This window comes from Spea bombifrons, chromosome 5 (assembly GCF_027358695.1).
Source record: "Spea bombifrons isolate aSpeBom1 chromosome 5, aSpeBom1.2.pri, whole genome shotgun sequence".
Classification (NCBI taxonomy): Eukaryota; Metazoa; Chordata; class Amphibia; order Anura; family Pelobatidae; genus Spea; species Spea bombifrons.
Genome location: NC_071091.1, coordinates 65,538,210 through 65,554,030, shown reverse-complemented (window position 1 = coordinate 65,554,030; position 15,821 = coordinate 65,538,210). Strand labels below are relative to the sequence as shown.

Here is a 15,821-nt window from a genome sequence, read left to right as displayed (position 1 = left end):
TTCAGACAAACACAAATGTTAGTGTGCAAACTGCATAAGGCACAGACAGTAATTTAGTTTTTATAACTACGTGATGCAGAATCCAAAATGTTCTCTTAATCGTAATAACCACATACCTGCACAACAAAATATTGGCGTCCCTGCTTTGTCATATATTCTACATTGTGGGGTACAGCCACTGCCCATGTAGTCAATCACTTCTCGATGTGGACTAGGTGAAAAGTGACCAACACATAGACATTCAAGTAAAACTAGGCAACGTTAAACCTGGAACCTGGTGGTTCTCTGTCCTTTTATTCTTCAGAAAGGAACTATCCAGTAAAACTGGAGCCAAGCCATATTTCTAATACACTTGCATGTTTTCCTGTCTGCTTGAATCAAAATGTACATAGTTTCTTCAGTGCACAGATTCCAGACTGTAATATTATGTGAAAAAAGTTAAGGGTTCTATTCATACTTTCTGTACATTGCACAATACTGACATTTTCCAAATAAATGATAATTGTACTATTAGTCAAATGTTTAATGATGAAATTGTAGCAGTATGTACAGCAGAAATAATCAGCAGTTAGGATGTGATCTTGGATATTCTTTTAGACACTTATTATGTGTTCTACAGATATTTTTAGGCTATGGAATTCTTGAATATTTACCTGAGTGTGATATGGCACCATGGCAAATGTTATCTTGGTCTCAACCGATGGAATTGTTAGATTTTACAGTGTTCTGTGTAGTATAGTGTAGTGTAGTATACTACTGAGGAAGTCCCACAGCGATACAAATAAAGTCAATGTCTTTAATGCAACAGAGGGGCAGTGGTCATTACTGAAATAATGGTGTGTTGAGGTAGAAAGCGTTAAACCATACATTAAAAAACTGAAACACGGTAAAAACCTGAAAAACAGTGCTTAACCACAAACAAAGCTTTCAAAAGACTCCTGTTTAAAAAAAGCACACCATATTTTAATGTGCCAGGATTCCTAGAAAACAAGATAGTAGTAGAAATGTCCCTCTTCCCTTCATACACCAGTCTGAAAACATTCTGCAAAATATCTGCTGTCATTAGCAGTAAATGGGAAATCGAGTGTTATTTTAAAATAGCAAATTCTGTGTGATCTTAAGACCTATCTAGTGCCAATCACCAACTTTGACCGGTGATCTTTGTAGAGTGTCAGACAGAAGATATAAACAAGAGGCATACATTTATGTCTCAGTGGTGTAGTTGCTGTAAGACATGGAAGAGAGTGGGGTTAGGTGGCTGCTCCATTGTCTTCCAGAACTCCCAGCACGCTGAGACTCCTCTTCCTCATGTTTTTTATATTTGGCAAGAAGTTGTTTGGCTTCTTCTTCATCAAGGAATGGGCTCTCACCGTAAGTCTCCTTAAGCCATTTCCGCAACTACAATTAAAAAAGAAAAATAGTTAACTTTTTTTTCTGTGGTTCTAATTGCTTCAAATTATGACAACTATGACAAAACTTTCCTCTACCGACATCCTTCTTTAATTCTAATCAGGACCTGAGCAGACCCTGTTGTTGGACATTTGTGATCACATAAAACCTTGCTTTATAAAGGCATCTGAAGTCATCCTAAGCAGACACTGAATATTTAATATGAATATTTAAAAATAGGCATTCAACTTACTGAACTCACTTTCATGCCTTCCCATAGAAAAAAAACAAAAGCTACATCTTTTATGATATTACATGTTATCTTATTATTTACAGTGACCTTTCTAAAAAGAATAGGTATTACCGTCACACCCAATACGAGCTCAAAAAAAGTATCCTGCCCTCACTCGATTTCATTTGTATATAAAGGGGCATCCAACAAAGCAGGCAGTAGTTAGTGGAATAAATGACAAGGATGTCAATGAATCATTATGGAGGACTGGAAAAACTAAACAGCTGGTCAGTCAGGAGTACAGACAGCATTAACTCCTTACCGGGACTGTCTTTGGGAACTGGTACAGAGGAGCCAACAGAGGAGGTTGTGCTGGATTAGTATTTACAAATGGGGACTTGTTTTAGATGTCCCTGCAGGAGAGTGTTTTGCTTCTAGCGATCATCAATTAATGTGGTTTAATATAAAAGGACATAGGTGGAGATATGTATGTTTGTTTGTTTGTGAGCATAAATGTCTGTGTATAAGTGTATCTGGGCATGGATGTCTATGTATAAGTGTATGTAAATATGAATGTCTATCTATGAAGTATGTGTGAGCATGAATGTCCAGCTATAAGTTTGTGAGCATGTATGTGTAAGTGGTGTCAGTGAGTATGAATGTGTGTGTGTTAGCATGTATAAATTTGTGTAAGTGAGTTTACGTTTGTGTGCTGGGGGAGGGGCAATGATACCAGAAACCATCTGCGTGGGGGGCAAAGACAACACAGATAAGATGTTTGGAGGTCAGGATAACACTCACAAACTGTTTGGGGGCAAAGGTGGCACATGTTGCTTGGTGAAATTGGGGGCCCCCAGGCTATTTTCACACAGGGGCCCCATGGTTTCTAGTTATGCCCCAGACTCTGGGTCCTAAATACACACCATTTAGGACCACACCTTTCAATATGTTATATCCATTATCGGAATCCTATCTAGCATCAATGATAAACCACAAACATACGTCACTCAATTCTTTACTATGTGAATGTCCACTAACATGAATCTCACTTATTCCTGAGAATACTGTATGTTTGAATATTTAAATAATATTATATAGGTTAATTAAGTAAAACCCATAATAATAATAATAATAATAATAATAATTTTGATATTCTGGTGAAAGGTTTACATTCAGTATATTTTATTTTCAAGGCAATGGAGATAAGTATATTTGGAGAACTCAAAATAATAAAAATTTGATGCAATTATATCATAGCTCTGCTTAAACACATTTTTTATTTTAACAAAAATCTTTAAAATCTTTGCTTTAGACCAGTCTCAGTCTACACCAATATATGCAGCTGTGGCCACAATGGGTTTTTATTTAGTCATCATCCTTCCCATCATCTGGTTGCAAATGCATTGTTCATTATTAAAAATGGTAAGGTAATAAAATATAAAACAAATTCATGAAAAAAGAAAAAAAAAAATCACATTTGTCCAAAAGTGAACCTTTAGAGCAGTTTTCTGCCACTGTACTTTATGCATGTAAGTAGTGAGAGGGCTTACTATGCACATGCATGACTCAAATGAAATAAGGAAGGGCATGGAAAGTCCCCAAGTATTCTTTTTTTTCTCTTTAAACCAAGCCAGAATAGTGGTGCAATTAGGAAGCAACAAAAAGTGTTTCAATGTGAAACTTTACGGTTGAATGCATTATGGCCCCACAATTTTGACGATCTTCCAAAGATGTTTAGACGTCACAATTTTGAAACAGTGCTACAGAGTCACAGCAAGACTGAGATCAGGACCTTGGGCAACTCTAGGATATTCACCTATTTGTCTCTGAGCTAATCTAATGTTGCCTTGGCATTGTGCTTGAAGTGACTGCCCCGCAAGCATCAGTACTTTAGTTGAACAGGTCATTTTGGTGAGTAACACCATGGGCTCTGATAGAGCCCTTAGATGATATTATGCCTTAAAATTGTTGATGGCTGCCCTGATTCTTTTGGCAATATATCAGAAGAACCTTAATATATAATGCTCAGCTGCCACGTGTTAATTAAAGCTTGACATTTCTACAGTGCATGAAAAGTATCATATGCTGTATTCAAAACATATTCTAAGATAACTATAATAAAGTTTTCACCCGCAAGCATTGAATTATCTAATCATGTTTTAGTCACCCATTTCAGACTTCTCTCATTTTCTGTTTTTTCCTGCTGATTGTACTGTCACTGCTGTATTAACTCTTGTAGCATAGTCACTTACATGGTGAACATCATGTTTCTCAAAGTCTTCAAGCTGCTTCTGGAATCCCATGTTGGGATTGGCGCACGTTCTTGCACCACGTACAGCAGACAGGGCATCTTCCCATCCAAAGCTTGTGATTGTCATCACATAGGCAACTACCAAAGTTACACTTCTGGAAACTCCTGCCAAACTGAAAAGCAGATTCAACGAATTAAAAGTACAAACTCATTAAAAAATGCCACCGTTAGGATTATAAAAAATACTGTACACAGAACAAAGGTCAACACTATATGCATTCACATGTATACAGTGATTCTCCTGACAATACAGATATATTTTGAAAAGACTATGAGGTTCTTCCTATTTTCTGTATCAATTTCTTTAATTAATTTTTCTATGAAATTTTTTTAACTAAGTATACAAACACTATTTCATAGAATGGTCACACAATACAACCATCTATTAATCAGAGATAAATTAAGATACATACCGTATTTGCTCGATTATAAGACGAGGTTTTTTTCAGAGCAAATGCTCTGAAAAATACCCCTCGTCTTCTAATCGGGGTCGTCTTCTAATCAGACCTCAAATAGAGGTCTGATTAGAAGACGACCTCAAATAGAGGTCTGATTAGGAGACTAAGATCCAGATCCCTCGCACCGCTGCAGGGGACCTGGATCCTCCTGTCTCACCCCCCTCCCCATCATACACACACTTACCGGTGCTTCCTGCTGTATTGCCGGGGCAGCGGGTTGACGTCTACGCGATCCGCGTAGACAACGTCCCCTGCAGCCGGAAGGAGGTGTGGCTAGCAGCGGGGGTTGTCTGCGTCCGTCGCGTAGACCTTCCCCGAGTGTCAGAGATCAGAGTTCCCCACACCGGTGCGGGGAACTCTGATCTCTGACAGCCGGGGAAAGTATACGCGACGCACGCATACAAATCCCCGCTGCCAACTCCACCTCCATCCGGCTGCAGCAGAAGGCGACGTCAACCCGCTGCCCCAGCTGGAAGCACCGGTAAGAGAGGGGGTGAGAGAGAGTGTGTGTGTGTGTGTTAAATGGGGGCATAGGGCATTTCTGGAGTGGCGTTAAGGGGGCATTTAATAGAGCACTCTGCCTCCTGAAATGCCTTATACCTCCCTATATGCCACTCTGCCCCATAATATGCATTTTAACCCCCTAAATGCCAGAGTGGCATATAGGGGTATAAGGGATTTCTAGAGGCAGAGTGCTCTATACAATGCCTTTTAACTCCCTTAATGCCACTCTGCCTCCTGAAATGCCTTATACCTCCCTATATGCCACTCTGCCCATAATATGCATTTTAACCCCCTAAATGCCAGAATGGGATATAGGGGTATAAGGCATTTCTGGAGGCAGAGTGGCACATAGGGGGTCAAAAGGCATACCATGGGGCACAGTGGCATATAGAGGGTTAAAAGGCATATCATGGGCCACAGTGCCATATTGGAGTGGCAAGCCTGGGGGCAGATGTGCGTAACTGGGGGACAGGTTGGAAAATACAAGAAATAAAAACAAAAAAAAATATTTTTCTCAATCATAGCTTTTAGTAAAAAAAATAGTTTACATGAATTACCATTTACTGGTAAAACTTTTTTCCTTTGGGGTCGTCTTATATTCAGGCTTTTTCTTTTTTTCCTAAGTTAATATTCAGATTTTGGGGGGTCGTCTTATAATCAGGGTCGTCTTATAATCGAGCAAATACGGTAGTATGTGTAACCACAATTACAGATATCTACTGACTGTGGGGTGTTATTCAGTCACTCTTTAATCATGGTGCCAAGCATGTACCCTGGCCTAGAACAACCTAGTGGCAGTCCCCCTGAGGCAAAACTGGAGGCCCAATCGGCCTCTTGGATGATCAGACCCCCCAGTGTCCCACTGCTCAATGGACCAGTTACAGGGAAAAACTTGATCTCCTCAATGGCCCCATTTACACTATGGAGGCTCACTGCAGCATCCACAGATTTCAATAGAAGGTGCTGTGTACCTTTAGGACATATCACGGTGCTCCATGTCTTAAAGCCATGGCATGTCTTTTAATGTTGCGAAGACATCCACGGATAATTTTGTTATGCCAGTATTTCAGATATATCTGCTACATGTATGCTCCAAGGTACATAACGTTTAATACATGTGGTTCTAGGATTCACTTACTCTTGACCATTGCCTACTGGTTCCTGCTACAAAGCCAAATATGTAATGCATATAAATGGTTTTGAGAAGGTTTCTGAATTGTTGAACACTAATATTTGACTTAATGGCATTACAGGGTAATGCAGGAATGGGTCAAAGATTGTAAAACTTAACAATGCTGTTGGTTATGCCAGTGTCTGAGAGCCCATGGGGATGAGGGTACTAAAGGAGTAAGGTAGGTGGGAGAAAACATGGTTTCCATGTAGTCAGTCATTATTGATCCATTGTAGTATTGAGGGAAAATGTAATACATTGATATTTTATTATTTATTTTATCCAATGATCACTTTAATAGCGGTAGATGCAGGAAAAACAGGCACAAAAGAACCCATTGAATCTTGTACATACTTGTACATTAACTGCATCCAACAAAAGGGACAAAATTCTGGGAGGAAAAAAATCCTAATATGATTTATCAGAAGAGGTATTTAGTATGGTAAGGCAATGAAGATATCATTTTATTTTATGGTTATACATATCAGCACCATGGACAGCAGTGGTGACATTTGGAGCAGTAAGCGGTGATTACTGAAAAGCACCTAGGTTCATTTGGTCAATGTTCCAAACACACTTAAACAGATAATGTGATATATTTACCAATGCAGAACTTGGTATATACAACAGGAGAATTGAGAGCATTCACCAAAGAAACCAATATGAAGCTTCAACTAATGGCTCCAGATAACTAGTCCAGTTTTGCCTTGATAAATATAGCTGAAAACTGTTTTGAGAAATCAGTTTTGGTTGCAAATTAAAAGAGCAAAATGTATAGATAAGAATGGATTGAACAGATATTGATATATTACCAATACTATGTGGTAGAACAATCCAATCACTTGTCTGCATGAATAAAAACGCAATATTTCCAAATGTCGCAGAAAAACATTTTTATGGATGATACATACCAGTGAACTAAGCAGCCTTCCCCTTTCAGTCTGCACTCGTGGATAAATGTTGTGCTTTCTTTAAAATGTTGTGTCCTGTAAGCCAATAAAGAAACATTAGCGTGTTAACACAGATCATCGGGAATCAAGCTGGCTCGGCTGTCTCCAGGTAGGTTAACAAGTAATGCAGTTACTAGTCCTTCACCTTTCCTGTTCCCCTATGGATCTCCTACCCAATAATTTACTACTCACTTCTTACGTTGTTCTGGGGAAGAAAATAGATTTAAAATCAGCTGTGGCTACATTCATATTCAAACAGGGTGGAGAATTCCTTACTCCATACCGCGTCTGTACTTTGAAGTATAGCTAGTTGAGATCCACCTGGCTTGTCAAGAGTAGATGAATGCAAGCCAAAGATAAGCCAACTCAAGGTCTTCTCTAATTTTACTTTTTGACCCAAGCTAATTACAACAGTTAAAAAAAAGATCACTTTAACATATCTTACATATTTAAGATCAGATTTAAAAAAAACATATGGGAAAAACCCTAAAATGTATGTCTACTTTATATCACCAATAATCTAATCATCTTTTCTTCGTGATTTGCATGATTACCCCTCCATTACTCCCTCCATTAGTTGGCTTTATAAAATGCAGCGTTAACACGATGAGATGTTTTTAAATTTGAATCATGATTGAACTATAAATAATGCAGGGACAATTAACCAATTTTGTAAAACTTGATGATATATATGTCATTAGGTATAATAAGGTTGCGTTTACACAGAAATCCTACTGCACTTTCATTGGCAAACATGCTTTAGTGAATCTGCTAAACTATTTTGTTCAGCCAACTTAAAACTAAGTTACAAGGTGTAAGTTAGTTATGGGCATTGACAACATAACGTACTGTGTTCTGGAAACCGTAGAACACAGGACAGCTCTTAAAACTGCAGGAAATTTCGTAAAACATAGTATTCAGTCCTATGTGCAAAAATAAGCTATACTGGAACAAAAGCTGTAGTCTGGACTGTCTGAAGAATAACAAAAACATACAGATTTACTTGATAATAAACCTTCTCAGTTTCTGTTTACTTTCTTCTTTGATCTCTGGTTTAGTTTCATTTGGAAAAAAAAACATTTCATCGTGCCAATCTGAGATTTCAGTTTTACCCACACAAAACATTCAGGGGTGTTACTAAATTATACGTAGTAAACAGTAGATGTAGCTTCTCTATTTTAGTATAAAATGTGATTATTTTAAAGTTGGTCTTATCACCATAGCAATTGTAGAATTGTCCAAGAAACAAGAAGATTTCATTAGTTGCTATAGCGATAAGACCATTTATGTCAAGCAAAGAATCACAGCTTCCCATCTCCTGGACCAGAAATAGAGAACTTTATTCATTAAATCAAAGCAGTGATGTGTGACAAAAACCCTATACACTAAAATGCAGCAGTGCTAAGGTCCTCATCTAGGGGGAACTGCTTACCACACTTGTTACTAACAGTGTACTCTGTACACGGAAAAATACATACCGCAGCATACCGCGTCAGTAAGCATTATTCTTTAGCATGCAAACCATGTTAGTGTCAGTTCTCTATAATAACAGTGCAGCATGGGCTGCTGCAATGTTCAGGGGATGTCATTTCTTAGTGATATTTAGAAGAATGCATTACCATTAAAGCTAGGATTAAAGGACTATCTTTCTATCTATAATTATTTCTTGATCGCTAAAATTATTCAGCAAAGGGGGTCTATACATCCTTCGCATTACGACAGTGTTGCTAAATATGGACCAACACAGACTGACAGACAAGTAGACGGATTCTGGATGAAATCTGGTTGCCATGGTGACTGGGGGAGTATGCTGGCAAAAAAAAAGAACGGTATGAAGTGCACAAAGGTGGCATGAGATGTCTTAAGGCCACCAAGTTGAAAAACACTTACAATGAATGGATATTCATATTTTGTACACTGCTTTAATAATTTCAATGAGAGTGCTAATGAGAATGTTCAAGATGCTTAGATACAAATGCTTCCTGTAGAGACAGGGGAGGAGGAACATGAGTCAGAAGACTAAGTTGTCTAACCATGCATGCTTCATTTTGTCCATGTCCTATATTCAGAAAATTTCCGTTAGGGGAATCATCCTAGCACCACCAAAACGGAAGGTTTCTTTTTCCATTATATATAGTCCTTTTATGAACGGATTTGTAATTTCTGGTCAGCTATCATGGACCAGCCATGGGAGCTCAAGTCCATTATTCAGAATAATTCCGTTGGGGGAATCATCCTAGCAGCACCAAAACAGAAGCTTTCTTTTTCCATTATATATAGTCCTTGTATGAACCGATTTGTAATTTCTGGTCAGCTATCATGGACAGACTCCCAGGAAATAGCATTTTAATGCACCATTTTTATAACACCTTCAAAAGCTTGAAAATCTGGGAGCCATGAGATTTCTCAAGAAAAGTAAGGCGTCAAATGTGAAAATCAGCCAGGGGACCTGTCAAGTCTTGGCATAGCCCACATCTGCATCATGTATCCTTGCAGTCAGCAAACTAGATTAATTGAGACTATACATTATACTTCAAGGAATTCTCCAACCTTTCTATGATGTTGAAACAAGCTGGAGCAAAGAGTGCGGAGGTGTGGGGAATGCAATACATGGGGGGGGATATACAGTAAATTCTGGTTTAGAGCGGGAAATTTAAACTGCTATTTTTGCAGCAAACAAGTGTAGACTAAACGGAATTATGTGCTTCACTGAGCATTACTCATCAAAGTAACCCGCCACTCGCTCGACTCTAAACTGTTACATTACAGAAGGGAGACAGTTGTTGAAAGGCCTTGTAAAAGGAATATATAAAAAATTATTATTCTTAGGATTTGCTTAGAATACACAAATATGAAAAATATCAAGTTCTCTCATATATATATATATGAACACAGGACTGATGGTTGCGGATAAAGGGCTTTTGTACATTTTCCATTAAATCAGCCGTTTCCAGCTACAAATAGCCTTTTACAACATTAACGTCTACAGTGTATTTCTGATCCATTTGATTATTTTAATGGACAAAATATGCTTTTCTTTAAAAAAAACAAGGAGATTTCTAAGTGACCCCAAACCTTTGAACTGTAGTGCATGTATAATGGTTTGTGGCAAATATGCCTATTATAAATTAATTTGAATGGATCAATAAAATCCATAATACAATAAGATTAAAGTTATTGGGTACCAGCACCATAGATTAAAACCATAGATGAAGGTATGGCACAAAAAGTGTGGAAAACTTTTTAAAATAAATTTATATAGATTCCTCTATAAATTAACCCCTTAAGGCCAATGGGCGGTCCCTAAACCCATTGAAAACAATGCATTTTGAGCCTGTACATGTACGGGCATTGTCATTAAGGGGTTAACACACATTTAGCTATAAAAAGCTAATATGGATGTTCCTAGTGCTCTACAAATATTATCTATTTGTTTTTCCCATCTGTAAAAAGCCATTGCCTAGGGTTATTTGGTGTAATTAGTAAAGCATGACATAAATTGTTGAAGACTCTTCAGTGATGCCCTGCTGAGCCCACCGCACAACCTAAAAGGAAAAGTGCTCCTTTATTGTGTATAGAATATTCGGGTCTGTAGTACTCCTTTAGATTATAAAACAAAACTCTACCATGATGCCCCAACTAGCAATTTAGAAAGGTCGCCTCATTTTAGTTTAAAATTTGCTTCTAGATTGGGAATTCCCCATGCAATCACCTTTACTTACTTTCTTTCTCAAATAGGAAAATGATTGTACTCTTTCTAGTATTAAATTTGTCCATTTCTATTAATAGGATCGCCACCATAAATTAAATAGACAATTACCAATGTTCAAAACTGGACCAGCACTTCAGCAATCACATGGCCATTCTTCAAGGATCCATGATGGAAACTCTGTTATTGCTTCACTGTCAGTGCAAACCCAGTAGCTTTTCAGTAAGAGACAGTCAAGAATGTGCTTGAGCAATAGTGAAAACTGGGATGCTCTATCAAGTAAACAATCTTACATGATATTAAGCAAAGTTGACAGGGACATTTATTTTCCATCACATGCACCAAATGCCCTCCTGGGCCCTTCACGCCTGCACCTTTTATGTGCTTTTCTCACCTCTCGCTTAAATTGCCCTGGCATATGGCTGGTGGTGGAAGGGTCATTTTGTTTTTTTAATTACTGAAGATTAGATTCTAATGATGGTGCTATATAAATCAATAAATAATAAATCTAATTCAAAAAATATAACCCTAACATATGCGAATCCAAGAGACACAACAAGATTACAAAGAAAGCAAAGCAATTACTTACAAGTTCTGATGTGGTGAATCGGATGCTGGAATGCAGAGATATTTCATACCCTGTACAGACAATTCAAAGATGCATTAATAAAAATAAGCTGTGAAGGAGCAGTGATAAGAGCTCATATTATAACATACTAGTTACCCAAGTTACTGAAATAGCACTTATTATCGCTATAAGCAGCTGCTGACTCGATTCGGTTAGTACATGTCTACCCATGCATTGTAGGATATACTGCAGACACAGTTACAGCAAATAAACAACATCCATAATATATATATATACATACATATACACATACTCATAAACAAGGCGGAAAAAAAAAATCTATGTAGAATTTAGGAGTCAGACAGAAGCCAGAAATTTCTATTGAGCCAGAAAAAGGATGCTTCCATAGAGATCCAATAGCAGAGACCAAAAGCACTAAAGTTTTAGATGCCATAGCCACCAGTCTACTGGGATTTGTATTTGTACAGAAGCTGTGTCTAGTAATGCCTATAGCAATCTAATTATAGGTTTTCTATAGCGTAAATGTTCCTAGTCTGAAATATAATTGTTTACTTTGCCTACATAGAAAAAAGATTTGATTCAGAATTTGGTAATTTAGCTACAGTTTATAATCACTCATGAAAGTATTCACGTAAAGCCATTTACTTTTAGAAACAACAAAGTTCCAAACGATCGCATAATGTACTCATATTGAGTTTGCCCATACTTACCTTTTACAGTCCAATACGTAGAACAATAGCAACATAGTAATTTAAATTGAAAAAAGAAAAAAGTGAAAAAGATCATGTTCAATCCTGCCGTTTATCCAGAAAAAAAGCAAAAAAAGGGATTTTCCAAGGCGACAGAAGTACTTCCTGATTCCAAAATGATAATTTGATTTCTCACTGAATCAGTCCCGTATATTGAGAAATATATTCTTTCCCTACCTACCTCTTTAAACTCCTTTCTGGCCAAACAGCTCACAAGCTAACCAGACAAAACAAACAAACAAACCTGGTATACAAGAGAATTATATATATATATATATAATATATATATATAGACTGCTATAATGATCCTTCCTGGCAATTTACTCCTAAATCAAGTAGTATTATGAAAAAATAACCCAGAAGTCTAAAAGTATTGTAATCCAATGACCTGTACGTTCCCTCACTTTGTTACCCTAATGCCATTATTCACATCCTTTGCACACTTGACATCATTGAAAGTCTTCCATCAGACTTTCTGCCTCATACGCAACTTTCAAAACCTCTCTGAAAACCCACCTACCCGGGAAGCGTACAACATTCCTTCCCAGTACTCCCAACCATCGTAATCAAGCCATCTGAACAATCAACAGCTTCAACACATCATCGGAACCGGATCAACTCATCCCCATCCAAGCCGTCCTCTCCTATTGTCTCACTCCCCTCAACCACCGACTAGATTGTAAGCTCGCAGGAGCAGGGCCCTCTTCTCCTTTGCACCAGTTTGTTATTGTATGTGTTTTTGTACGTGAAATTGTTCTACTGACTGTAACAGCACTGCGGAATCTGCCGGCACTTTATAAATAAATGTAATGTAATAAAGTCAATCCCAGAACCGCCCCCAGGATTTCAGGAACCCTGAAATCCTTTTTAAAAAAAATCATTATTGATTTTAAAAGTTAACTTTATGTTAGCTTTATATACTTCTCATTTGTGTTTTACTAAACCAAAGCAACTTTTGCTCTTTTAATAGAAGAAAAAAAAGTTTATCCGTGTTTATTAGAAAAAAAGTAAATCCCATTGTTTTAATGCATTCCAAAGATTATGGTCTTTTTCTCATAGTGAAAGATCAAAGAATAGCTACACTGTCCTACACCCTCCAAGCTACATCTCGAGAGTGTTGTATACGCCGCTACAGCCTAGTAGGTTTTTACATTCATCAAGTCTGCAAATGTGGATGGATTTTCAGTAATTATTATTTTTATACGACCCTGAAGTTCTCATCTAGTTTATAATTAGAAAGCAAGTTTAAAGCACAAGCAGCTGTGTTATATGAAACCTGAAAGCTAAATTGCGAGAGGAGAGAAAAAGTGGCATATGCGAAACATGCTGAGCTATAACGAGAGCTTTTGTTTCACATGAAAAACAGGTGTTGTGAAAGAAGAATCTGTTCAGCAGCTGTGAGGGTTGCAATTGTTGAAACCCAACTTGGACAAGAAGGATAACGCTGCAGTCAACAGGAACAATATTAGCAAACATGGCATGTCTGGTTAAAGGCTCAATAGAACAATATGTGCAACGCTCTACTGGATGAAGCGTACCAGAAAAAAAATAGATATATACATCTGATTCTGTTTCTCTACAAATACATATATATTTATATTTTTTTATCTTATAAAAAAGTCAGTAAGATAACCTGCATTGTTTAGCCACATATTTTGCATTTTTCAATGTTATAGTTATGGATTTTGGTAACGAAACCCACATCATTTCCATATATTAACAGTCACGACTTGGCATTTAAAGAAATTATATAAGTTATATAAGAGGTGTCATGACTTATCTACAGCTTGCCTACATTACAATAAATAAAATATGACAATGTTAGGTTATATCGGGCTAGAACACTTATTTACTTATTAAATGTGTTTTGGTAACAGCACACTAAAAAGTTGATTTTATTTCTATTTTCATGACGTTTAAGCATAGCATCAAGTAGAGTTCATGTTTCGCTACTCTATGAAAATTACACCATCGCAATATTTTGGCAGTGTTGGACCTATCACTGGGATCCAGATAGCCATGTCTCGTTGAATATTAATATCTGGCAAAATGATAGCTTTATTGGTTAACTGAAGTATTAAAGCATTCAAAACTATCTAGGTATTGTCTAAAACAGAGTACACTTCAGTTTAGCTATAAAAAGGTCTCATCTTCTAATTTTTGTTTTCTAAATGTTCTGTTTTTAGGTACACCCTGGTAGGTATTTCCACTACAAAGTTACTATTTTTAATTATAAGACAACTATTTCTCACTGATGCTATGGAGGACAAAATGTTTGCAGAATTGGAGGAGATTTGTGGTTTTTAATTAACAAAAAATGCATTTAAAGTAAATACTAGTTCATATAATGAGTCTTAAGCAGCAAAGATGTAACTAACTAGTCAAGGAAAGGAAAGGAACAGCAATGGTTATTTTGGTACAAAAGGAGAATTGATCAATAACAAAATGGTTGGAAAGTGGACTATATCTAAATCTAGATCTACGGAAGAGTATTTTATATAAAAACATAAAATTTTACAGCAGATAAAACCCTCTAGTCAGCTCATCTAGTTGTTTTTACTATTGTAAAGACTTAAACCTTAATCAGTACTTAGTCTCATCTTAGATCCAGAATAACCTTATGCCTATTCAATGCATGTTTTACCTTCTTATTAAAGTAAAACTTTCTGACATTAGTTACATTTGTGTATTCAGTCATTGCAGATTCAAGTGGGTATTTACTGCTGCTAAAGTATATTTGAAATATAAACCAAAATTGTGCAATGTAAGGAACGTATATAAGACTATCCAGTTACCCAAAAGACTACACATATTGGCATTTAAACTATAATATATAATTAACGCATGGTATTAAATAATATGTATTTTGAAGCAGCTGTCAAACATGTTTTAAATATAATGGATATATTGTTAGGAAAGTGTTTGGGTTTTTTTTCTTTCTGTTCTTGGTCTGTAACCGCTTGCACAACCAAAACACATGGAAAAACGTACTTTTTCTGCATGCGCTTGCGTTTCATAGAAATCTGATTTTTTGAGAAATTTTACTAAACTCTCGCTTGTTTCAAGTCTTGCTAATCGTGAAATCCTATAACTTGCTCTAGTTTTGTAAGCTCTCACTGTATCGGTTTAACTGATTTTAGTTTCAGGAGAGACAACAAAGACCTAGTTTTGGTGGTTAGGAATTAACTTGATATAGAATATTTTGATTATTTTAATATATTGCCCTTGCCTATTAAAGCAAGTACCAAAATTCCCATGTTCCAAAAAACTCATATCCGAAACCAGGTTAACACAAATTATTATTCGGCAATATAGACACACCAAATTAAAATAAAGCATGAAGACGGCACCATCTTCTGTGTACGATTCATCATTCTTGTGATGCAAAGATGAATCATTTAAGGGTTAACAAAATGTTGATCTTTCACAATAGCAAGATTTCTATCATGGTGTTTAAATCAGCCAGTGCAGTTATGGTATATTTTCTGCCCTCACTCATTCGTGTAAGTGTAAGTCTGATACATAACAGCAGCAGATACCAAAATAGAAGTCCAATACATACTGTTAAGTCATCGATACAAAAATAAATAAAATCCCACATGAAGCACAAGAAATGCTGGTAATTTGCTGTGATGCATGGTTTTCTGATAAAAAAAACCCCCAGAAAGATTAGTCATGCCTATACATGCCGGTAAAAAATAATGATGAAAATGTAATGGAGGTTTCTGCCCCAACTTGTTGTTACTGGATGCCTTATTT

The 15,821-nt window shown here is 36.8% G+C and overlaps 1 protein-coding gene across 1 annotated transcript in view; it reads right to left on the bottom strand.

Moving 5' to 3' along the window:
- Nucleotides 1-784: 784 nt before the first annotated feature.
- The window catches only part of DUSP22 (dual specificity phosphatase 22), a 34,033-nt gene continuing 18,996 nt past the window's right edge, over nt 785-15,821 (bottom strand). Inside the window, exons 4-7 of the mRNA XM_053466661.1 lie at nt 11,314-11,363; nt 6,977-7,051; nt 3,874-4,045; nt 785-1,398 (exon numbers count right to left, since the gene is read on the bottom strand). Of these exons, the coding sequence (XP_053322636.1) occupies nt 1,204-1,398; nt 3,874-4,045; nt 6,977-7,051; nt 11,314-11,363 (492 nt within the window). The 3' untranslated portion in view covers nt 785-1,203. The remainder of the gene's footprint in view (nt 1,399-3,873; nt 4,046-6,976; nt 7,052-11,313; nt 11,364-15,821) is intronic.